This window comes from Onychostoma macrolepis, chromosome 05 (assembly GCF_012432095.1).
Source record: "Onychostoma macrolepis isolate SWU-2019 chromosome 05, ASM1243209v1, whole genome shotgun sequence".
Classification (NCBI taxonomy): domain Eukaryota; kingdom Metazoa; phylum Chordata; class Actinopteri; order Cypriniformes; family Cyprinidae; genus Onychostoma; species Onychostoma macrolepis.
In genome coordinates, this window is record NC_081159.1 from 1,994,993 (window position 1) to 2,020,000 (window position 25,008).

The window sequence follows — 25,008 nt, forward strand, 5'->3', positions numbered from 1 at the left end:
CAATTGAGGTGTTTACTTGAAGGCTTTTCAGTCCGATTGAGCCAGCAGTCTGGTTATAAACTGATTCCTCTAAGTGTAACGGGTGTGTGTAAAAGTAGCTGTTGTTAGGTCTGACTGAGGCATTGATTACTATCCTTGTGACTGCTGACTTTGAATCACCAAAGAAGAGTATGTGTGTGTGTTTTTGAGGAATTGGCTTTGTCTCAATGGCTCTGTTTCCACCTGATATTAAGAAGAGTAAGAATCACTTCTATTGGTGCACTTTTTTACAACATGTCCCTTTATAATCACGTTAAATGAGTTGTCGAGCAGTACTTGGTGCTTCATTTCAAAATTGGATGTGGTCACGACTTTATCTCTGGATGTGGCTTCAGTGATCTGATCACAAAACCCTGTGTCCACCTGTATTTATTGCTGACCACATGAAATCACAAAAAACACATCTTAACAGCAGGTGGAAACAGACCCTGTATGTTTGTTTGGGCGCCTGTGTGTGTGTTTGTGCATGTCTTCAAACTTCTGAAGCAACCCTCTGTGTCCTGTCATCTTTGCGAAGAAGTGACATTTCTCCCACCCACCTTTTTGTGTGTTTGTGTGCGTCCTGAGCCATCTGCCTTCTCCTTCTGGATCATGCTCCTTTCTCAGTCTTCCATTCCACCCCTGCTTTTCTCTCCCATCACACCAGTTTCAGTGTCATATGACAGTGGCAGTGAGGAGACCCAAGCTAGGAGCCATGACTCATTCACAACAACAGAAACACATCAACACAACCTGGAGAGCTGCCATTAGACTGCCACCGGGACCCATATCACAGCACAAACAGAAAACCACGGACAGGACAGGGCCCTACACTGTAAAAAATTACAGTGATTTTAACGGTAAAAAACTGTGAAAATGCTGCAGTAAAAACTTGTTAAATGGTTATCGGTAAGTCCCTTAATATATACGGTGAAAAACTGTAATAGACATTTCAGACAATTTTATGGTGAAATGCCATTTTTGGAAGTGGAAAAAGAATGTAAAATTTACAGGGAAAAAACGTAAATTGATGTTCCCAGAATTCCCTACATTGCATTTCAAATTGTGACAATGTTTTGTCTTTGGAATAACTATGTTTCTTCTTCTTTCTTATGTTTATTAGGGTTGTATGTTACATGTAATGTTGTTAAATTAATGTTTATTGCATATTTCAGTCTCACCATGATGCTGTTTAGTGTTTGTGTGAATGACACTGTGCACCTTTCATATATGTTATTATTTAAAAGCTGCTTGTGATGGGCTTTGGTTCATCATGTGACTTTCTCGTCACCACCTGTATTTGGTGGTTATCAGTGCATTACAAAGGTACAAAACAGATTTCAGTACTTCAATAGGTTGGTATATTAACATTATATCAGTTAATGAAATTGCGATATTTAACTGTAAATTTAAGTTAAAACCGTAAAACCTAAAATGTTGCTACCATATTTTTTACGGTAGAATTCCGGCAACCACAGCTGCCGTTTTTTTTACCGTAAATTTTACGTATTTATTTTTATTGTGTATATTTTCAACACTTTACAGTCCCCAGTTGCCAGTTCATATTGTCTTGTGCCATGCATTAATATGAACAATGTTTTTATAGATCCAAAGCTGTAGTTTCATAATTTTTTTTTTTTTTTAATCAAAATTATTTATTAGTGGTGATTTCTAAGGTATATTTTTAATACTTAGGGTTAGGGATTTGAGCATTTGGTTAATCTGCAGTTTTAGTGTTAGAAAAATTAAAACTGCTAAAACGAAATCATTAGTAAAGATGTGACTTGATATTTCACATGCCCATCTGTCCTTGAAAGTGGTATGCAGTGGTGAACAGTTTTTGCTTGATGTCCAAAGTGTGCAAAGTTAGTTTGTACTCTGTACGTTAGTTTTTTCTACTTTAGTCTACTATACTATATTTTTCTTTTGTTTTGTTTTAAACTTCAACCTGTAATTCATCCCACACTGTTTGTGCTACAAACATGATTAATACCGCAAATTGTGCAGCTTGTTAAAGTGTTATTATTTTTGGTTTGTGTTATTTGTTTTTTATATGAATATTTTTTATACTGATAATTGTAATTCATCCCACACTGTTACAATCATGACTCATACCTCAAATCGCACAGATTGTCAAAGAAATTTGCAAACAGCAAAATAAAAATACACAGCAGATATTTATAAATTATAAATGTCAATTAAAATAAATACTCAGTATAGGCTCTTTTCACTTGAACCAGAAAGCAACTATCCGGAGCACCATAGTAACCTGCATATAAACACATTTAACATGAAAATGTATGTATGGACATATATTTCCTCATGACTGGCAATGTTAGTTATTTTGGTAATCAAGCTAAACCAAAGAAGTCTCCATTCCATTATTGCTAACAAACAGAAACGCTGAAGTGTCTTAACAGTTCTACAGTAAATGATCTGCAGCTAAAATCTGCAGCTTATTATTTGCTAGAAAGCTTTTCCCTGCTGTGAACTTTGAATAGTTCCATTTAGACCCTTCAAATGGCCTGTACTTTCCAGAGTAATGGATTACAAGCACTCAAGACAGCTTTGAAAGTTAGCAAGCCCAAACCAATGCAAGTGCGTGTGTGTATGTGCGTGTTTGAGGCAGATATAAACAGCGCGCCATAAATCTGACTCCCTGTGGAGAAGTTCTTCCATAAATTCTGAAGCCGATCAGAGAAAAGTCATTCAGTGATGGGGAAATCAATTTCATTTAAAGCTCTCATCAGTGGGTCTTTCTAGCTGACGGCCAGTAAGAAAGAGTCTGGGTTTAAAGAAGTCCGTGGAAAATGACGAGAAATATTCTATTACAGCGGAAGGCTGTAATAGTTACTGCCTCCTGAGCTAGAGTTGGTTGTTGTTGCTGTATTCCAGCAGGTTTCTTCTTTTTGGTCACCAGGTTTCACAAAACATCCTTAAGACTAAAATGTGACCCTGGACCACAAAACCAGTGAAAAGGCTCAATTTTTCAAAATTGAGATTTATGCATCATCTGAATAAATAAGCTTTCAATTGATGTTTGGTTTGTTAGGATCGGACAAGATTTGGCCGAGATACAACTATTTGAAAATCTGGAATCTGAGGGTGCAAAAAAATATTTTAAAGTTTTCCAAATGAAGTTCTTAGCAATGCATATTACTAATCAAAAATTAAGTTTTGATATATTTATGGTAGGAGATTTACTAAATATCTCCATGGAACATGATCTTTACTTAATACCCTAATGATTTTTGGCACAAAACAAAAAATCAATTATTTTGACCCATACAATGTATTTTTGGCTATTTGCTACAAATATACCCCAGCGACTTAAGACTGGTTTTGTGGTCCAGGGTCACAAATTAACTGCTGTTTTCTTGTTATTTGCGAACTTAAGAATAAAGTTAAGAATATTTAGCTTTCCCATGCATTTTCTATGAAAGTTCCTAACTTTTTTTTTTGAGACTCATCTGAAGACAAAACTTAGGAATTTGGATCCTTAAGAGCTGCACATAGGAATGTTCTTATCAACTTCTTAGAATTTATTTTAAAATAATAGTTCACCCAAAAATTGTAATCTGCTGAAGACTTACCCTCATCTAAGAGTTTGTCTCTTAACTGGATTTGGAAAAATGTAGAATTACATCACTTGCTCACCACAATCGATCATCTGCAGTGAATGGGTGCCGTCAAAATGAGAGTCCAAACAGATAAAAACTTCACACTAATCCACAAGCAGTCCACATGTCTCTAGTGAAAAGCTGCATGTTCATTAGAAACAAGTCCATCATTAGGGCATTATAACTATAAACCTTTGCTTCTGGCCATAAAAATGAAAAAAATAAAATATTAATTCGAAATCACAGATTTTTCCTTGCCCACCAGTAATGTGACCTCTCTCAGACATGAACTTTGATGTTTGGGTCATTCAGCTGCCCTCATACCAACATGTTTTCAGTATTTCACAGTCTGTAATCCTCTCCCCTATTATACCCAGCAGGCCGGTGTATTTTCCAATCACGTACTGGCGCACTGGAGGGCCGTGTATAGGGCTGCGGTGCCGGAAGGTTGACATTAATAATGTGATTGTGCTTTGCCCTCTCTTATCCAGAGGTGGCAGAGGGCAGGCCTCCTCCTGCTGCTGAGAGAGAGAGGCAATCAGCATTTAATCTGCAAGACTGATTAACTTCTCATTACAATCAGACACACACACACCATGCAGGCACTCAGACACACAAACTCATGTACAAACACACAGAGCACACACATGCAACATACACTACTCTCACACTCTCACAGATCCAGTCAGGCCTGCGTACCCAGCTCTAGCAATCAGTTTTATTTATGCATTTATTTTCTAACTATTTGGAAGGAACATGGCAATTATGGGAAAAGAATGGCTCAAGTGTCATGTCACGGTCTTTGCTGAATCACCTGGGTCTATCTTTGCTCAAGTGCTGTTTCAATCGGACACATTTTGATTGAGAATAGAGCAGAGCGTTAAACAGAAGTTTTACTGTTAAAACTACTGTTTAGCTATTTTTATTTTATTTTATTTTATTTTATTTTATTTTATTTTATTTTATTTTATTTTATTTTATTTTATTTTATTTTATTTTATTTTATTTTATTTTATTTTATTTTATTATTTTATTTTATTTTTTATTTTTTGTTTAGTTAAGTTTAGTTCAGTATTTGTAAAGCGTGATTGTAGAAATATATTTTCAAGTTCTTTTTATATTGATATTTTATCCAAGCCAATTCAAATATTTATTGTCATTTTATATATTTTAAACAAAATTTATTTTAACCATAAAGATTTGTATGCCACTAAAGTTGTACATCCAAAAATTATTTACTTTTTTGAGGCACATTGATAAAGTACATTTCACTCTCTATAGTGATCAAAAATATGTACACTTCACATAAAATACCTATGAATACAAAAGAGATCTCCTTAAAAATGTACTTTTTAGTAAGTACTATGTTATATAGCTAACACAAACCGAATTACTCAGTGTTCATGTCAACCAATTATTACATTTTTCAGCCTGGCTGGGTGCAATCAGCTAATTATCAGACAGCATGAAAAATATATTTTGCAATGACTTTAGTGTGAAATTTTCAGTTTTAATATCAGATCATGAAGGATGCACATATCACTCTTTTTACTCTCCTCGACAGACAGAAAGACGAGCACATATGAGTCTTGAGTTTCCAAACCATGCACCTTACAACCTTGGGATACGCACAAATAATTTCAGAAATGTCAGTTCAACTGAGGCGTGTAAATAAAGGCTTCTCTGTTGACACCTCATTTGAATGCTGAGCAGATGACCTCTGCATTTATGAAGGTCTAGGAGAGAAACATGAAAATGCTCAATGTCTCTCAGCAGAGAACCAAACCCAACCTGCTTCCTCAAACATGAATGCATTCATAAGCTGAATAACAAAATAATGGGCTTTTTTCTTCATGCCTTCAGAACAATGCATTTCAATTTCATTATTGAGCTACATGTATAATTATTTAAGATCTTTACACAACTGCCCAAACTTTACAAAAGTGAAAGTCATATGTGACCCTGGACCAGTCATAAGGGTCAATTTTTTTAAATTGAGAATTTGAAATTTGTTATGATAGGACAATATTTGGCTGAGATACACCTATTTGAAAAATCTGGAATCTGAGGGTGCAAAAAAATCTAAATATTGAGAAAACTGCCTTTAAAGTTGTCCACATGAAGTTCTTAGCAATGCATATTACTAATCAAAAATGAAGTTTTGATATGTTTACAGTAGGAAATTTACAACATGGAACATGGTCTTTACTTAATATCCTAATGATTTTTGGCATAAAAGAAAAATGTATCATTTTGACCCACACAATGTATTGTTGGCTATTGCTACAAATATACCTGCGCTACTTATGACTGCTTTTGTGCTCCAGGGTCACATATTATTTCACGACCTGTTGACTGTAAACTATTTGATGCTAAATAATTTGTGTTATTTTGTTCTTCCAGATTGGAGACAGCAGTTAGCCTAGCCCCTAAAGACGATGAGGAGAAAGCGAAAACGAAAGATGCAGTTGCAAAAACCCGTGAGAAAAATGGACATGTGAAACGCAGAGGACGTAAACGCCACAGCCACCGTCGAGCTCGCAGGTCTGTATCTTCTAAAGCTGTGCCTCATCCACACATCTTCATCAAAGATGTTTCGGTGCTTAGGAGTAAACACTTCAATGTAAAGTATGCATTTGCTGTTCTAGAAAAGAAACTATTTGTAGAGTCTCTGAAGGTAAAATAGCTGTTTTCCACCGCCTTTGAAGCGCTTGAAAACAGCATGCGCTGTTGAAAATGTACAATTCAACCACAGAACCTTTGTATAGATAAATCTATTCAAATGTGAATTTTATTTTTATTTTTGACCCCAGAGAAGATCAAACACGTGAAAATATGCAGCACTGAATCCACTTCTAAGCCACATCCTCACTCTATAAGCATGAATTAGAAACCCCAAACTTTAAAGCGAGGCAGGCACAAACACTCTTATCTCCTCGCCACAGTGTAAACATTCAGGTGTTGCTGGAATTTTTAACACGGGTGTCTTTTATGGGCTCCTCTTACTTCCCATCCACCAAAATTCAAACTCCACCTGGTGAATGAAATTGATTCAGCATTGGATTCTTAACGCCGTAATTCCACTGATACCTTCAAAGTGTTGGTGATAACGCGGGGCACAAGCAGTGCATCAGTATGTAAAACAGGGAGGACGCCAGCTCAAGTGTTATCTTAAACATGCTAATCTCTAGGTGAGTTCATGCTCTGTTTTCTGCCAGAGAACGGCAGATGCAAAGGTATTTTTTTGGGGTTGAGATTTTATAATCAAGCATACAACCGCAGCTAAACAATGCAAGATCAAAGAACGATTAAGTCAGATCAAGCTAAACCTCCGAAATCCACAAACAGCTTTCTTTACTGCATCACAACAACTGAAGAATCCTAAATCGTGTACATATACAGTTGTTTTCTTATCCAAATAAAAGAAACATATCAAATGTGGAAAGTCTTATTGTATAGTGTCAATTTCAGTATCAGTAAAGTGACATTTAAATAGAAGCCCTCTGTCCTTCTGGGAAGACCCTTCTGTTTAAAGTCTTTTATTAGTCCTGACAGCGCTTTCGCATTGCAGGTTTGACGTCCTTTGGAGTGCGTGTCAGTAGTCAAAAGCTCTCTGTGCTGTCTTTTGCTTGCACACTTTTCCTTTCATAACTTTGGCAACAAGCTTAAGCCTCTGTATTTTGGTTTTGAGAATCATGGTGCAGTTTTTTTCCGAAGCAGAAAGGTACGTACAGCAGTGCTGGTAATGTAAACAGCGCTGAAGCTCTCAGTGAAATGTCAGTTATCAATGTTGACAGCCTTTTAACTCTCTAACCTTGTCTATTCTCCTGAGTGTGTCAGTGTTCGGTCTAACTCACAAGACGACCCTCTCCGCGCTGTTCCTTCTGACAGCTGAAGTGATGGTGGCCATTAGGGGTGTGTTCGTTACCTGTGCGCATTCAAGGTCGACTGAAACTGACAGAAAGACTTTAAAAACTGGAGAGCAAACCAACAAACTGAATAAAAAGCATAACATTAAAAGCATTAGTCAATGGATCAAACAGTGTTCTGTGGTTGATTTCAGAGCTTAGGGCTATCATGAAGTCAAGTTTTCACTACAAGATTATAATGGCCAAAAGAATTTACGATAACGAGATTATCCCAATATCTATAGAAATATGGGGAAAAATAGAAGATCAGTCAAATTCATCTTTAACTTTCTCTTTTTTGACCAATAAATCAGTCACACCGTGACAAACGATCTTTTTCAGGTGTGGGTAGAGTGTCTTGCTTCTGTCTGTCATCTCAGACAACATGCTTTTGTGCAGCAGTAGTAACTACACACTGCTTTGTTTGTCTTGTTTTTATGACAGGCAACAACCAGCTTTAAAGTGCAATTCCTCCACCCTCTATGCTGGAGTGTCAACTGAATAGTTATCGCTGCTGGATTATTTACACTATTATCATATCTGTAGTATTTACGTTGTGTCTGGTGTCTCAATATACGACACAGTAAAAAAAAAAAAAAAAGTTGAGCGAACTTAAAACAATTTTTTTTACCAGCTTCAGCTGATTTTTGAGTTTGCTCAACTTATTTTTGTGGGAGATTCTCACATTTTTGTTGTATAAACTTAAAACGACAAGTTGAGAAAACTCAAAAATCTGCTGAAGCTGGTTGCCTTAAAAAAATTTTTTACAACTTTTTTTTTGTTTGTTTTTTACAGTGCAGTATCAATATACCACAATAACCTTGATATTTAAAAAAATAAAAAAATGATACATTGATATTATGTAAATTGTACATAATATCAATGTTTAATTTTTTTTTTTTTTTTTTTTTTTTAAATATCAAGGTTATTATGGTATATTGATACTGGTATATTGAGACATGCACCGTTCTTAAAAGAGCATTTTTGTCATAACTGGTGAATTTTTTTTTTAGGATAGTTTATTTAATTATTTAACTTAACTTAATTTAAATCAAACCCAACTGGGACAATTATCAAAAGTTTTTGTATTGTGAATTTTAATTATCTTCAAAACTCAAGAAGTTTTAATTACACTTTATTCATTGAAAGGTTAATGTGAACACCAGAACTGGTGAAAACATATAGTGTATGATTATGTTCATGATATATGGAGAAAGATTTTGCCATGCACTTATATATAGAGTCTGTTTGATATGTGAATGAGACATAATTTGTTACAAAAATGAATATCCATCGTGATTGATGTAGTTGTACCAAAAACCATTAAAAATAAAACAAAACATTTTTGTTATTTGAAATAAAGTAAACATTATCAATAAAATATAATATTAAAATATAACAGTAGTTGCCAAAGCAACATTTCTTGTTTTCATTCAATGTGATGTATTCAATATTTAATCAAAAACTCAAATAAATAATAAAAACTATATATAGACAAAAAAAAAACAAAAAAAAAACGGTCCCACTTTAGAACTGGCCATAACTATGTACTTACATTTAAATTAATCATTTGTGACCCTGGACCACAAAACCAGTCTTAAGTGTCAATTTTTCGAAATTGAGTTTTATACATCATCTGAAAGCTGAATAAATAACCCATTGATGTATGGTTTGTTAGAATCAGACAATATTTGGCCGAGATACAACTATTTGAAAATCTGGAATCTGAGGGTGCAAAAAAATCAAAATATTGACAAAATGGCCTTTAAAGTTGTCCAAATGAATTCTTAGCAATGCATATTACTAATCAAAAACGATGTTTCGATATATTTACAGTAGTAAATTTACAAAATATCTTCATGGAATATGATCTTTACTTAATAAACTAATGATTTTTGTCATAAAAGAAAAATCTATAATTTGGACCCATACAATGTATTTTTGGCTATTGCTACAAATATACCCCAGCAACTTAAGACTGTGGTCCAGGGTCACATTTGGTACGATGCACTTATTGTGTACATGCATGTTTTTACATTGTACTTAATATTTTTTAAAATACCTGCATGTACTTACATCTGTAATTAATTTCTGTAATTACATTTATAATTCCACTTTTGACCCATCCCTTACACCTTAACCCACCCTTAAACCTACCCATACCACCAAACCTGTCCCAAACCTACCCGTATCCCACCTCAAAAGCAGCAAAAGTCTTTTGGTAACACTTTATTTTAAGATGCTCTTGTTACACGTTACATGTACTTACTATTATAATAACAATAAATTATGCATAATTACATGCACGTAAACCTAAAACAAACCCCAATCCTAACCCTAACCATATAGTTAATTATTATTGCTCAGTACTTAAATGTATAATTACACTGTAGCAAGGACACCTTAAAATAAAGTGTAACCGTATTGCAATAAAATATAAAACACAATAAGTACAATGTATTTTTTTTTATTTTTTTATGTAAGTACATAAAAAAAAACAATGACTAATAAAAATGACACTATGATACTAAAATAACTCTACTGTGATTCTTGAGGTGTAGAATAAGTGACTTCTCTGTATTTTGCTTAAAGCTGCACCAACCGAACCTCATTTACTCTGCCAGAAAAAGGGCAGGACCAAAATTAACCGTACAAATCCTGGACTATTGTAGTGCTTGTGTGTGTTTGTGAGTGTGTGTTTGTGTGTGCCTTTGTGTCGACGGTGTAATGTGAGACAAAGGTTCCTAATTAAGCAGAAATGGCACTTGCTTTTCTGCTAATCAGCTTCTAATGCGTTTCAGACTTGCTAATGTAGCAATGACTGGATGAACTGCCTTCCTATTTCAGACCAAACAGCCTTTTCCACCCTCGGAGATCGAGTAAGCACCCGCGCAGCCAGCCTGGCTCTCCGTCTGTGTTTTGATCCATCTAAATGGTTTCCTCTCAGTGCTCATATTGAATCACTGACTGGCTGGGCAAAGCCAAAGCTACAACAGTCTGTAATTCATCGACTGTCACAGACAGCACTCCCCTGTGTCTATGAAATATTATTATCCTGCTGTAGCGATGTGCCTCAAGACGGAAATCTCATTGCCGCTGCCACCGTTCCTTTAACCTGCACCGGTCATGTGTATTTGTCATGGATATCCCGTATACCTTCTCCCACGCTTTATATTTTCATTTCTGCCTGTCAGATGCATGTCATTCTGACAGTCTGTGATGTTTTGATGTGTATGTGTACAGTATAAAGAGCTATTTAGCGTATACACATACCGCCATAGAGTAAAAAGCGTTACATTTTCAATGTTCTATCCATCCTACCTCCACTCTGCTAATTCTTATGAGACAAGCTCTTTCGGTCACAGAGCATTTTAAGCTTTATATAGCGAACTAAAATGAATGTCTTTGATATAAATAGGGTCACTATCGGAAAATCTGCCTTTGAAAATATTATAGAGGTCAGCTGTTCCATTCCATGGGCCTTATCAATGTTTGAATGGTACAGATTGGGGATTTTGAAGCATCTAATGGATTTTTTTGGGGTTCAAAGGATTAAAAGTGATGGAAGGACATTATTTGATGTGGCTAAATAAGATAGGGGCAGCGGGAATAGTGTTTGCTCATTCCAGCTTTCCGGTCTTTATACTTGATAAATCCCCTTCGTTTGGGGAGTCGGAAATCTAACCTTTGCAATTAGCTTGAAAAATGCCTGTAACTCGTTCAGCTGGCCTCTTCCCTTCGGTTTGACTCTGCAATATTGGTGGTTTGGGTAAAGCGTTTCACGCCCCCTTTTGATTGAATCTTCTGCCGTTCCTGATGGAATGAGAGTGGTGTGCCATCGCTGCAATCAAAATAATAACAGTTGCGCCCTGTGATTTAGTAAACATTGAAAACATGTGATATAAATGTCTGCTGTCTGTGAATAGTCTCCCTGTTGATGATCGCACTTGAATTGCTTTCCCGAGGAATCAAGACTCTCAGTAGTAGATGCAGTGTGGTATCTCTCTGTTAAGCTTCAAATCCTTCCTTGCACTTCCCTCAATGTTATTGCCTTTAAAAGACACTTTTGAGGTGACACCTCAGTGCTTTTGAAACGGCACACATGTCCCGCTCAGTCAGGACACGCCGTCCATTCTCTCTGATCTTCTGCTTTGTTGTTGCAGAAGTGTTGCTGCTAAAAGTAAATTGATTTTAAAAGCTGGCTGTCATCTACCTGTCCGAGCATGCAGCTTTCTATTTCTTTCTCTCCTTTCTGTCTTTGATGCATCCTTCCTCTTTAACCTCTACTTTTCCAAGTGCCTTTTCTGTCCTTTAGAATTTAGATGTTTTGGGTGACAGATTGCCAGAAAAAAATTCATAGAAAAAATGTGCTTCTACCGACATTTTTGTAAAAGTCCCAAAATTTAATTCACTGCAGTTACCAGCTGAAATGAGCACTAGCGACAATAAAACACTATTTATTGATTAATAAAGGCGCAATACCTTGCACGATACTATGTTACGACATAGAACACTTTTACCATAGTGCATGATTTGTAAACGAATGCATTTTGAGGTTTGCATTGCATAACCAGCTACATATGTATGGCTTTCTAACACTGTAGACGTGCTTGGTCACTCACCTGGTATCACGCTCGAGTATGAGTCCTGTGAGACACAAATCATGCTAAAAGAGCTCATAGACTTGTAGAAGCAAGCTAAAATGCAAGTGCATTTTTATCTCACGTTTGCATTAGTTAACATCGGTATCGCTTAGGTATAGCGTATGGTTTAATTTATGTACTACATTATTTTCAAACGTTATAGAACACAGGATGTTATATTTCCGAACAACCATGAAACAACCAACGTAATAAAATATTGCTAGATTTAGTTCATCAGTTTCGGGTTAAACAGAACGCACTTTTAGCGCCACTCATTGGACATTTCACTCCGAAGGGGTAGCGAGAAGTGTGCAAGAAGCAATGTAATGTCATTTTGCTGAAATGTCTTTTTTTTTCATCTCAATAAGCTTGTGTTGCAAGCAGTGGATTCAGTACATCCAAGAATATTAGTTTTTGCCTCTAGAAATAATTTTATGCACAGCTGTCTACTTCCATTTCAGAAACTTACTGTCATTTTTACAGTTATAAATCAATTAGCGTTTGATTAACTCAACCCTGACCTTTGCTTACAGTGAACGACTGGTCATTCATCAAGCTCTTACTATTGAGAAATTGTCATTGTATGACCTATAAAATGAAAATAACAGAAACAGATTCTGAAAAATGTGTTCTCTCTTGTGTTTGCTTTTCCAGTGTCTCTTTTGATGCTGATCTTTCCCCTCGGCCGGTGCCTAAAGCAAAGAAAAAGAAGAAGAAGTCACAGAGAAAGAGGAGGAGACACAGGTCAGCCAAAAAAAGAGAGAAAGAAATCATGTGACAACAATAATCTTTCATATATAGTAGTCAACAAAACTGACAATGTCATGCAGTTCAGATAGATAGAACAATTTCATGCTGTATTTAATCAATATCCAACAACAGCTTTTAATTTTCACACAGTTCACAAAGTACACGAGTGAACACTAAACGGTGTGTTTGTGTCATAAAGTATCCAAGCACATGATGAATGTAATGACAATAACTCTCAAACTGTTCTCAGCTTGTTACGCTTTAAGGGAAGGCTTTTACATTTCTTTAAATTTGCTGCCTTTGGGTTTTCTGTGCCAGCAGATTCTTACTCTTTAAAAGCCTCGCCAGTCTGCAAAACACTCTGTATGTCTTCAATGCATATGTCTACAATTACTTCTTTATCATACACTACTGTTACTGTATCATATCATAGTGTATCATGCATTACTGTTAAGAAGTTTAGGTTCGGTAACATTTTGAAAGAAGTCTCTTATGCTCACCAAGGCTGAAAAGGCCACAGTGAAAACAATTTGAAATAGCTGGTTTTTATTTTAAAATATACTTTATATTCCTATGGTGTCAAAGCTGAAATTTTTGCAGCCATTACTCCAGTATTTACCCACATGATCCTTCAGAAATCATTCTTATGTTGTTTAGCTCAAGAACTTTTTTTTAACAATGTTGGAAACAGTTGTGCTGCTTAATATTTTTGTGTAAAAGTTATGTGCATTGTTCTATTTGAAAATAATAATGAATTTGAAACAGACAGAAAAAAAAATCAATTCACACATCTTTTGAATTATATTCTAAATTATTAAAGTAAAATTAAGTATATTCAATTATATAAAAGCCTTTGGAACACATTCCAAGATGTTCATAAATAGGCAAAATATTCCTGTAAGCGTTACTACAGTATAAAAACAGAATGTTTTTCGTGTTTGCGCTACATGTGACCATATTTGATCCTCCAGATCTCCCTCCTGCAGTCCATCACCTGTGAGGAAGAAGAAGAAAAAGAAGAGCTCAAAGAAAAGGAAGCGACATAGGTAGTGATTGATTTTCACATTTGGAGGTTTGCTTTGAGTACACTTTGCTGGTGTGTTGTGTGTTTTTTGTCATGACTGCCTTTAAAGTCAGCTCCTCTCTGCCTCCAGGTCTGCCTCAAGGAAGGGACGACACAGGTAAATTTTATATTTATTTAATGTTTTGCTTGTTAGTGTTCTTTCCTAGAATGAAGGGCACAGTGCTTTTCACAAAGTGCAGATAATGCCTGATGATTATTGTGAAGTGCTCTTAAGTAATTTATGGCTCCCCAGAGGAAGCTTTTATTGCTCAGAGTTCCTCTTTCATAGCTCAGGAGATTGAAGTTATGTATCATTTAAGTATCCACTTTGTCTCAGATGTTTCTCCTACAATTCTTTAAGAGATAAAAAAGGCACAATTATTTACATATTGTAAGAATATAGGGATCTGTACACATAGAATCCATTTAATCCTATTGTCCATTTTCTGTCCTGTGGGCCCTTTAATTTAAACCTTATCAATAGTTTTCCTCCTATTTTACAGTGGCTCGAGTCCCAGACGTAAAAGAAAGGTGGACAAAAAGCATAAAAAGAGGTTGGTGAATTTAAAATGAATAATTTAAAATCCATTAGCTCACACTTCAGTTGAAAGTATTCAAGCACTGACAGTTTATTGAGTTATATTCAAGTTCCTCTGTGGTTTATCATTTAGTGTCAAAAGCTTAATGCATTCCGCAGTATAAGGCACCTGCGTGACCTCTCATGCACGAGAGTCATATACTCTAGATTAGATTACGGTGTATTGACAGCCGCACTGTAGTGCACCTCAGCTCCTCTCGGAGAGTGCTGTTATTGGCTGCTTTTGTCGTGTGGTCTCTCAAACTGAAGGAGGCCTGTGCAGTCTGAGAGCAGCTCCTCGCTGAGGAGCAGGAAAGCAGCCAGAGAGACAGAAACATGAACCAATTTCACGGCGCTAGTCTGCTGCACACAGAGCCAGAGAAGAAGTGCCTCGCTGGGCTTCTGATCCTCGAAACGTTCAGGTTTTGTGAGTGTGTTAAATCAGTGGATCTCAAGTGGTTTTGCTTCACGACCCAGGACTCTAAGTTCTTTGTCCTTTGCAACTGAATTGCACTTGTACTGAAACTGTTTACATAGGCTTTAATTCATTTCTGTATTTTCTTGATTTATTCGACATTTTATGATATACTGATGCTGAGGACGATTTAGGAAATAGTCAGGACATGAGAATCTTATTTGCAAAAATGGATTTATTCCATCTGATATGGTTATTTCTGAAGTGTTAAAAGATATGTTGATAAGTTGCTTAAAAAACATTTGTTTTTTGTTTTTTTATCAGCGTTGCTTAATTTATTTTTTGGGGGAAATCTTGATTTTTCAGGATTCTATGTCAAAAGAGCAGAAATGGAACTATACTGTCACTTTTGATGAATTTAATGCATATTTGTGGAAAGTCTTTAGAAAAAAAATCTTACTGCCCCCACACTTTGAACGATAGTGTACGTTATTCTACAAAAGTGTTTTATTTAATCTTGTAAATATTCATATTCCACCCCAGAAATGAGGAAAAATGTATGTTAATTAATGTTTTCTCATAAAGTATTCTTATATACTAAGAAATCAGGGCTCGCAAAATCTCTCTGGTAGCCCTTCGGTCAGACACTCTTCAGATTTTGGTAGCCAGAACTACAGCCAAAATAATCATTTAAAAAAAAACAAAAAATAAATTAGGTAGTGTCGAAATGTCAATCAAAAACATTTTCACAAATATCAAGGAAGGAATTTTATTTCACTATGTACAGGGTATCTGCAAATTAAAAAACAAAAACAAAACAAAAAATCAATATAAGAGGGTTTTTATGACCCTTTTTAAGACCTGCACAAATAAAATGAACACCGTATGAGTGGGGTTGGGCAATGTCTATGGTAGCATATTAAACCAAATATTACACGATTTACAGTTCAGATACAGGTTTTCAGCAAAAAAAAAAAATAATAATAAAAAATCTTGTAAAATGATAAACATCTAATTTCAGCCTTTAAACCATTAAGAAAATGGGATGAGTCAAACATATACATTATCATATTAATTTAAAACATATAAACATATATCTTAGTGTCTTAATTGTTTAGATTTTTAGAAGGCACATCAGCTTCTTTCACACTTACAATTCTACGTGTTTGGTGCTTTAAAAATATGGGTCGATATTCGCTTTGGTCTGAACATAAATGGCAGACGGGCTTACTGAAAATGCAAATCACTGATCTGTATAATGATCATTCATTCTCTGCCAGCAGGTGGTGCTTTTGGAACGACAGAAATATAGTGGTTTCCCAGTAATGGCTGCACACAAAGCAGTGCTTTGCTCATAAATGCTGCTTTATCAGGCATTATATGAAAGATGGAATTAATGCCAGAAATAAATACCATCGAAACTCTTCTGAAGACAGTTGGTTCCCTTCAGAGATGCATTCATATAAAAACACACGTGCCGCATTTTGACTTTTAGACCACATTCTACTCAATGAAATCAGAGCCTTTTGAAGTCTAATCATGATATTAAGCTGTATTGCAATTCTTGTCTTTCAGTCCCCAAATGTAAGACCTCTTGAAATTATAATTAAGAAATGTCTTAGGTATCTAAGACTTTTATGGCCTTAAATTTAATTCCACTAAATTTAAGACTTTTTAAGGACCCGTGGGAACCCTGTATTTAAGATACAGGGTGGTGATACATTTTGGTAGCCTGACTGGTAGAAACAATAGCCCTGGACATCGGCCTAGCGATTTTGCGAGCCCTGGGAATAGAGTTGTGGTAGCTGTTTCAAGTTGACTTTAACGGAAAAAAGAGATGTCCCAGAAAGTTGTGAAAACTGCATATTAAGATCCTTATCACTGTCCTCAAAACATAGAATCAGTAATAGCATTAACTCATACAGCCTGTGTAAATATAGACGTAGAAATAAAAACAGCACTCAAAAACAACACCTTAATGTTTATCTCTTAATGGAATCTACTAGCTGTAAAAGCTGCTGTTTAACGTGTATTAATTTGACATCAATCTATTAAACATGGTCTGCTCCTTCATAATGTATAGTTTGTTGGGCAGCTGAAGTCAGTTTTAAACTTTAATTGAAATCACTCAGCAATCTCATGTAATTCTGCACTCAAATATTGAACGTGCGACTAAACTATCTCCATTTCAGACTCAATTAACACTGTTTTACATGTGCCACATTAAATTATAACACTTCAGAGACATTCACACAAAAAGCTCTGACTCTTGCTAGGGTGTTGTGTCATGTTTTTTATTGTCTTGTGGCATTGTAATTACTCTTTCACTCACTGCTTGGTCTCTCTTTTTCTCTCTATCACTGCCTTGATAAGATAAGAGGTGTAATGGGAATGTAATGTAAATTTGAGTCTTGATGTTGCTGTCCCAGCACAAAATAGCAAAATATGTGAGTGAGATAGTTAATTCCCTGCATGTATGTCTCTCTTGGTTACCCTTCAGGGCAAGGAGCCACTCTCATCGCAGACACCGGCGCCGGAAAGCAGAAATTAGGAGTTCTTCCTGCATGGAAAACAGGTACAGCGGTGACCTTAAGACTGAATAATTGGGAGGAGGCCAAATTTAAATGAACTCCATGGCTAAAAAACCGAAGGCAGCTGCTATGTTGTCCAGTCTATCAGTGCCATTATAACATCACATTTAATGATCTAAAACAAATTTAAGTAAGAGTAGAATAGAATAGAACTGAATAGAACTGAATAGAATAGAATAGAATAGAATAGAGTCTAAAACTGAAGGCATCTGCTATGTTGTCCAGTCTATCAGTGGCATTATAATCACATTTAATGATCTAAAACAAATTCAAGTAAGAATAGAATAGAATAGAATAGAATAGAATAGAATAGAATAGAATAGAATGGAATAGAATAGAATGGAATAGAATAGAATAGAATAGAATAGAATAGAATAGAATAGAATAGAATAGAATAGAATAGAATAGAATAGAGAGTCTAAAACCAAAGGCAGCTGCTATGTTGTACAGTCTATCAGTGGCATTATAACATCACATGTAATGATCTAAAACAAATTCAAGTAAGAATAGAATAGAGTAGAGTAGAGTAGAATAGAGTCTAAAACCGAAGTTAGCTGCTATGTTGTCCAGTCTATCTGTGAAATTCAAGCAAGAATAGAATAGAATAGAATAGAATAGAAATTTGTAAGCTCACTCATTCACCTGCACATTCCAACATTCATACGGATTAGAACGTTTGTATTCAGAACATTTTAAATGACCGTTCCAAACATTTTAAAACATTTTCGGGTTTTTTTGGGAGAATGTTGAGCGGTCAGAGATATTTATGGCTTCATGCTAGCCAGTCAGGTTTTTATCTTATCAGTGAGCGTCCGGTGGCACTGTGGCGATGACTGATAAAGGTAGAGGTGACACAGAGGAAACTCTTTTATCTGCCTCTCACAGCTGATGTCCAACATTTGGCGTGTAGATCAATGGAAACGGGAAAGGGAATGAAATTTGAGATCTCGCCCCCGTGGACAGTTGCGCCTCTTTGGAGTGGGTTGTGGGGTGATGGGGTTGAGCTACTGTAGAGATGGAGCACTGTAGGGAATAGTGTTGAAATAAAGTTTCAGGTTTAAATCTGTTTCCTTTGATGGTAGGTGTCAGTGAAGATTGCCTGTAAAGCATATAAATGTCAATCCTGCTGATTGCTCATGTACGGAGATTATGACAAATGCTCAAACAAGTTGGAGTACACGCTTCCTTATTGCGCAAATGAGTGTAGTTTATGAGATGTAAAATAAGACCATTTTGTACTGGGTCAAAGGCGTATTTTTTAAAATACATTTTGAATTAGATGAACGCATCAGAGTAATCACAGACACAGTTTTTCATGCATTAAATTGGCCTCAAACACTTTCCCAGGTGTCACCGCTCTGATTACTTCATCAGTCCTTCATACAAAAGCCGCTCTCATTCATTCATCACAGAATTTCTGCTATTTTCAAGACTGGAGAAAAACGCACTCAGGTTTCAAATTGAAATAATCTTAAGCTGGAGATGATTGCTTTTAAATCCCTAACTGATCTCTCCATTATTTGGAATTTCTTAGGGATATTCAAAGGACGAAATCATTATAGAAAGCGAACACAGTGAAGCTTTACATGGTTTCAGGAGTTGAAAAGGCACAGAGAGCCCACTCACGCCACACAACAGGAACAATGACCGTCAGTTCTCATTCCGGTGAATCCTCATTCACTTCACAAAGACCTATTACAGATAATCTATGTCCTGAGCTGGTATAATTGGCATGTCCTTTCATAGGAAACCGTTCTATTCCACCTTAAGCCTGTGCAGATCAGAGGAACTAGCCGATCATGGAAGACAATGAAATAGAAGACTGCATGTCGCCAATTGTTTAAGTAAATGGACATTAGCTGGATCTCTCTTCAATTGCTATTTCAGCAGAAATATAATATCGGTGGATTCAAAAGCTTTTGCTTAATGGATTCCTTTGACAAAGTGCTTCCTTTTTTACACTTTTTGCCACTTTCTTTGATGCTTCTCCCTGCGGTGACATTTTCCATAAGTTAACCTGTGGAGGGTTCACCTTTCCACCTCACTGCCCAGATTCTGTAGAAAGGGATAACTGACGAATGACTGTTATACCCACATTATGATTTTATTGTTACTGTTGTAAAGGTGCTGTGAGCATTATCTTGATAAGCTGAAATGGTTCTACTTACAGTATTATGTATATTTAATGTGAATATGAATATTTGAATTCCTCCTTGAGGTGAAGCGGCCGTTAACAGTGATTTCAATTGCTTTGTGTATGTAGATATGAAGATTGTGAAAAATCTGGTTTGCAAGATGGTGGCCATTCATCAGCTGTCCATGGAGGCAACGCATGCAGGTCGGCAGTCAAGCTGACCAGTAAAATCTCCTCTAAGTGCTGCTGCCACTTTTCTGAACGCACCGTAAGTGTTTCTGATGGCTACCTGATGCGCTTACAGAGCCGAAATCTTTCTCAGTTTAAGGCCCTCGTGAAACCATTGATTCTTTTTGCTTAATAGGTGTCAAGACGACAAAAGCTATCTTGTTTTACACGTATCTGGTAAACTAATGGATTTTAAAGTCAGCAAGTACACATTTTTCCCCCATGGAAAAACATTTATTGTGATTTATGTGACTTTTTGCATGCTTTTTAGTTCTTTTACAATAACAATGGGTAGGATTTGGATTGAAGCTAGCCATAGTTAAGCATAAAGCATTTTAATTTTAATTTCTACAGTCCTTTTTGTTTTGAAAATTGGCTAATATTGCATTGCCATTTCCTTTTTAATGGGAACAATAATCACCATTGTAGCAATGCCTTTGAGTGAGGTTATTGTTGTGGTTGGAATTTTTAACCAACATGAGATTTGCATATTGCACACATGCTTGACACACAATTTAAACTTAAGTTAATTAACTTTTTTAATGAGAGTGCTTTTCGAGTGTTTTCCGCTCTCAGTAATTACACTTGTTAAAAGCGACATGCAACCTACTGCCACACTCTAACTGCATCCACTCCAAGCAGAAATATCAAACATCATTCAATAAATAAAAGTTCACCATCATTAAAGAACATGGTCCAGGGAGTAGTCATGTAATGTCCTAATTTAATCATGTTAATAATTAACATAAACCTACTGCTTCCAACATTACTTTCAGAAAGATTTTAAATAAACTTTTTATCATAGCTTTGAAGCCTTTGGTGATCGTTTGTACGCGCAGAAGATAAGTCACTTTTCCTGACATAATCATTATAGTTACACTAATTGCATTCTCTAATCTTTTAATCACTGCTAATATTTTTGTCTTGTGCTATCATATTTAAAAATGGTGAAGTATGTGAAGAAAATATTTCTTCCATTGTTTGTTTTTTGAAAGTGCTTAAACTATAGATGTTGACATGAATGTCTTTGAAAAGTCTCTCTTTTGAGGAAAAATTTGTTTTTGTATTTTTTAGATACATTTTTATTGCACGGCTGATTAGCAGTGGCCTTTTTCTGTTTAAGTAAAGTATGCTTTGCTCTGGTGCGGTTTGTTTCAAATACTGAAGCTTGCAAAAAGCTGATGATCTTTACATAACCTGCACATAATTGTTTCAGTCTCACTTCACAGCTAGATCATTACAAATAACCACCGGGCTCTGTCAGAGTTGTGCAAATTCTACCACAAACCAGAGTTTGATTGCTTTTTGTGCCACTGTAGCAAACTAGAACTTTATTGAAGTTGAGCAGCTTCTTTCCATATTACACGAAGGATGCAGAGTCTGTTTGAATTTGTTCCATCAGTCCCACAACAGAAAATGAGAACTCATTTAAGACCTACAGGTGCACAACAAAGGTAAAGAAAAAGGCTCATGCTGGTATGTGGCAGAGCGGAGTTGGATTTAAAGAAGAGAGGGTTATTGTCTTTTTCTTGCACTTTACCACTCTAATGATGCACTTATGTCACCCGCTCTTCCCTTTTTCTTACACCTTACCTACTTAAGGAGGAAGTCTTGATTGGTAAGTCGATGCTATCCGCAGATTTAGGGACTTACTGTAGGCCGCTGGTGGACTGTAAAATCTCTTCCGACAGGGGACTAAAGCAGAAACATGTTCTTTTTGTTTTTCTCAAGGATTTTACCTAGTTAGAGTGATGGAGATATTTCTTTTGTCTGCAACCCTTTTCATATAATTATTATTTTTTTTTACTTAAGCCCATTCTGTGATGTCTGTTCAATGTTCTTTAAAGGAAAAGTACTTTCAAATTGGGGATTTCTGTTTCCTTTCTCTCTCTCTTTCTCTTCTAACATAAAAGTAGCTGGAAGTTTATTCATGTAGGTTCTTTTCTTTCCTCTTTTTTTGATCTGTCTCTTTCATTAGCATTGGTTCATTGTTTATTTTCTCTCTTCAGTCTCTATTTCATTAGTTTCTTTTGTAAGAGTTCTTGCTTTGTTCTTCTCCTTTCTTTTCAAATTTCTCGCATGTGACAGATCTGCATGGCGTTTTTAATCTTTTAGTTTCTGTCCCAAAAAAAAAAAACTTGATTCATTTCCTCTCTGTGCTCTGTAGGGACATATGTGCCTTTTAAAGAGTACTCAAACTGCATCATGCAGGTAGCAGATTATTGATGCGGCCTTGATTTTCTTTAGAAAAACAACAACTTTGCTTTGTCTGCTCGCAGGTCTCGCCATCACGTTCTGGGGTTGAGGGTTTAAACAAAATGGTGATCGTCCAGGACTCGATATCCAATAAGGGCAAAGGCCATGCAGATTACGATTCGGGAAATGACACGTCCTCTCCACTGTCAAGTAAAACGGGCATCACAAAGTCAAAGGTGTCCGGAAACGGAAAGTTCTCATGTCAGGATCTAACATCTCCTGAGAAGCTAAGGCTAGCCGACAGGGACAATGCCTCAGATTCAGGCAACTCTCTAACCAGCTATGACTCTCTGAGTAAACCAGTGCTCAAAGAAAACACCCTTCACAGCTCTGTCTTCAACAAGCTCAAAGGGTGAGGCTGTTTTGAATGCATTTTACATCAACTTTACATCTGTCTGAATTCATTCTATTACAGTTACAGTAAGTAAACAGAATATATGCATTATATATACATTAGATGTATCACTGTCTAAAATACTGTTAAACCACGACATAAACATTAACGATATCTTTCCAGCGTAAGTGTAGAATTTTGGATGTAGGTTCGGCTTCTGTTTCACTCTTTACATGTGACCACTGATAAGTGACTTTTCAAGATAAAATAATATAAAATAAATTAAAAACATCTGACCAAACATGGCAAAACAACAACAACAAAAAAACAGACAAAGCAGTGTTATATTAGTATTATTAAAAGTATTATTTTTATATTTTCCATTTTTAGTACACTCAAAACAAATGTTTCGTTCTAAATTGAAACTTTGTATTTCATACATTTTTTAGTTTAGTTTTAGGTTTATTTCAAGTAACTTTAAAAAAAATAAATTTTAGTTTTAGTTAACTATAATAACCGAGGTACAGAGTGCAGTCTCTTTCTGCAACAATGCAGATCTCCTATTATAGTATGAAGTCATAAAGTAAATAAAAATAACTAATAATAAATAATTATAATAATTATAAAATGTAAAAAAAAAAAAAAATTACAATCATAATAATTAACAATTTCCCTCTTATAATTGCAGTGAAGAAGCGGGTAGGTGCTCTGATTTGGAGAAGACACAGCCCCTGGGTGTCGTCACTGATAAGAATCAGAGTCCGTCGTATGATAGATATCAGGATCGAGCGAGGTCCCGCAGCAGAAGCATATCATCCCAAAGCAGATACTCAGGGCGCTATTCCAGAAGCCGATCCCTGTCCTCAGGGAGGAGGTGGGTCACACAGCTGCTATTCATTATAGAAACCACAACTCTGATTTGAAGCTTTGGATTTAGTTTCAAACTGGTATTTTTGCATCTGACAATATCATCTCCCTCGACTCATTTACAGATCATATTCCCGTTCATCCAGTTACTCTCTGGATTCCCGGAGAGACAGTCTGTCTAGTGCGAGCAGTTACCGCAGTTTAAATCACTCACGGTGCACACTAGACAGGTGAATTTCAGCTAAAAGAAGAAGTGTTTATCTAAAATGATTGTTTGACGATGACTGTGACATTAATTAACTCATACATGCTCGCATCTCTTTCGTGGGTGGATGAAAAGGTTTCGAAAGCGGAAAAGACACTGCAGTTCCTGCAAGAGCAGAAAACACAGCAGGAGAAGACCTTGTTCTCCAATGAGGAAGAGAAGAAGAGATTCCCCCAGTCACCTGGAAGCCCGTAGAATTACAAGGTCTGTTCTTGAACTACTAGTGTTACAATACAAGCTAACAACCTACTGCATGAATCACAATTGGAAACTGCTCCGCTGATCTTTCTTTGGAGATCTGGGTTTACTGACTGTGTGGGCAAATCTGTGGAAAACTGCAGAATGGATTTAAACACTGTAAAATGTTTAAACTGAGCTAAGAATATATTAGTAGAATTCTAATTGGCAGCTGAAGGCATTAGCAAATTATCAAAAATATTTAACAAATTAAAATGCAAGTGGCAGGAATACCAGCATTCCAATTCTTTCTGCTTGCGTCCTCAAGAGAAACAAATTAATTATTCATATTAACATACACTGTAAAAAGTGATAAGTTGACTTAACTTAAAAAAAAATTGAGGAAACCCGCTACCTTAAAATTATTAAGTGAACAATAATAAAAAAAATAAAATAAATTAAGTGAACTTGACAATTCACTGAATTTATTTTTTTTAATTATCATTTACTTAAAATTTTTAAGGCAACAGGTTTCCTCAATTTTTTTTTTTTAAGTTAAGTTAACTTATCACTTTTTTTTATATATAGGGTTTTTGGTTTTAATTTATTCCTGTGATGCAAAGCTGAATTGCATCAGTCATTGCTTCAGTCTTCAGTGTCACATGATCCTTCAGAAATCATTCTAATGTGCTGATTTGGTGCTCAAGAAACATTTCTCTTTTTTGTGTGTTTTTTTGTGTTTTGCCAAAAAACACTAACATGCATGGGAAAGGAATAAAAAAATGACAAAGTATAAAGATATACAACTGTATACAAAAAAGTCATGGAAAAAGAGGAAAAATGTAATTACAATAGTAAAATCGAGTGATAAAGTAATATTCAAAACAGTCATGCTGTTTAATATTTTTGTGGAGACCTTGATATTTTTGAATAAAATGAAAATTCAATAGAACATTGTTTATTTGAAATAGAAATCTTTTGTATCTTTTATAAAAAAATAAAATAAAATTAACTCACTTTGCTGTGACTTTTGATCAATTTAATGCATCTTTGCTGATGCATTAATGTCTTAAAAAAAAATCAGTGTGACACTGAAGACTGGAGTAATGAAAAAGTGACAAAAGTGTCTTAAAAACAGACCAAAGAGCAGACTTTCAGCCCA

At 35.7% G+C, this 25,008-nt stretch overlaps 1 protein-coding gene across 2 annotated transcripts in view; it reads left to right on the forward strand.

Annotated features, from left to right (window-relative positions):
- The window catches only part of srrm4 (serine/arginine repetitive matrix 4), a 51,744-nt gene that overhangs the window by 24,117 nt on the left and 2,619 nt on the right, over positions 1-25,008 (forward strand). For both annotated transcript variants that reach the window (XR_009271543.1, XM_058777463.1), the window contains exons 2-12: positions 6,042-6,182; positions 12,844-12,933; positions 13,911-13,985; positions 14,094-14,120; positions 14,506-14,556; positions 17,495-17,569; positions 19,849-19,987; positions 22,227-22,555; positions 23,226-23,411; positions 23,530-23,634; positions 23,745-23,873. Coding sequence is in view for 1 of the 2 variants with exons in the window: in XM_058777463.1 (XP_058633446.1) it covers positions 6,042-6,182; positions 12,844-12,933; positions 13,911-13,985; positions 14,094-14,120; positions 14,506-14,556; positions 17,495-17,569; positions 19,849-19,987; positions 22,227-22,555; positions 23,226-23,411; positions 23,530-23,634; positions 23,745-23,873 (1,347 nt within the window). In the remaining variant the exon portion in view is untranslated. The remainder of the gene's footprint in view (positions 1-6,041; positions 6,183-12,843; positions 12,934-13,910; positions 13,986-14,093; positions 14,121-14,505; positions 14,557-17,494; positions 17,570-19,848; positions 19,988-22,226; positions 22,556-23,225; positions 23,412-23,529; positions 23,635-23,744; positions 23,874-25,008) is intronic.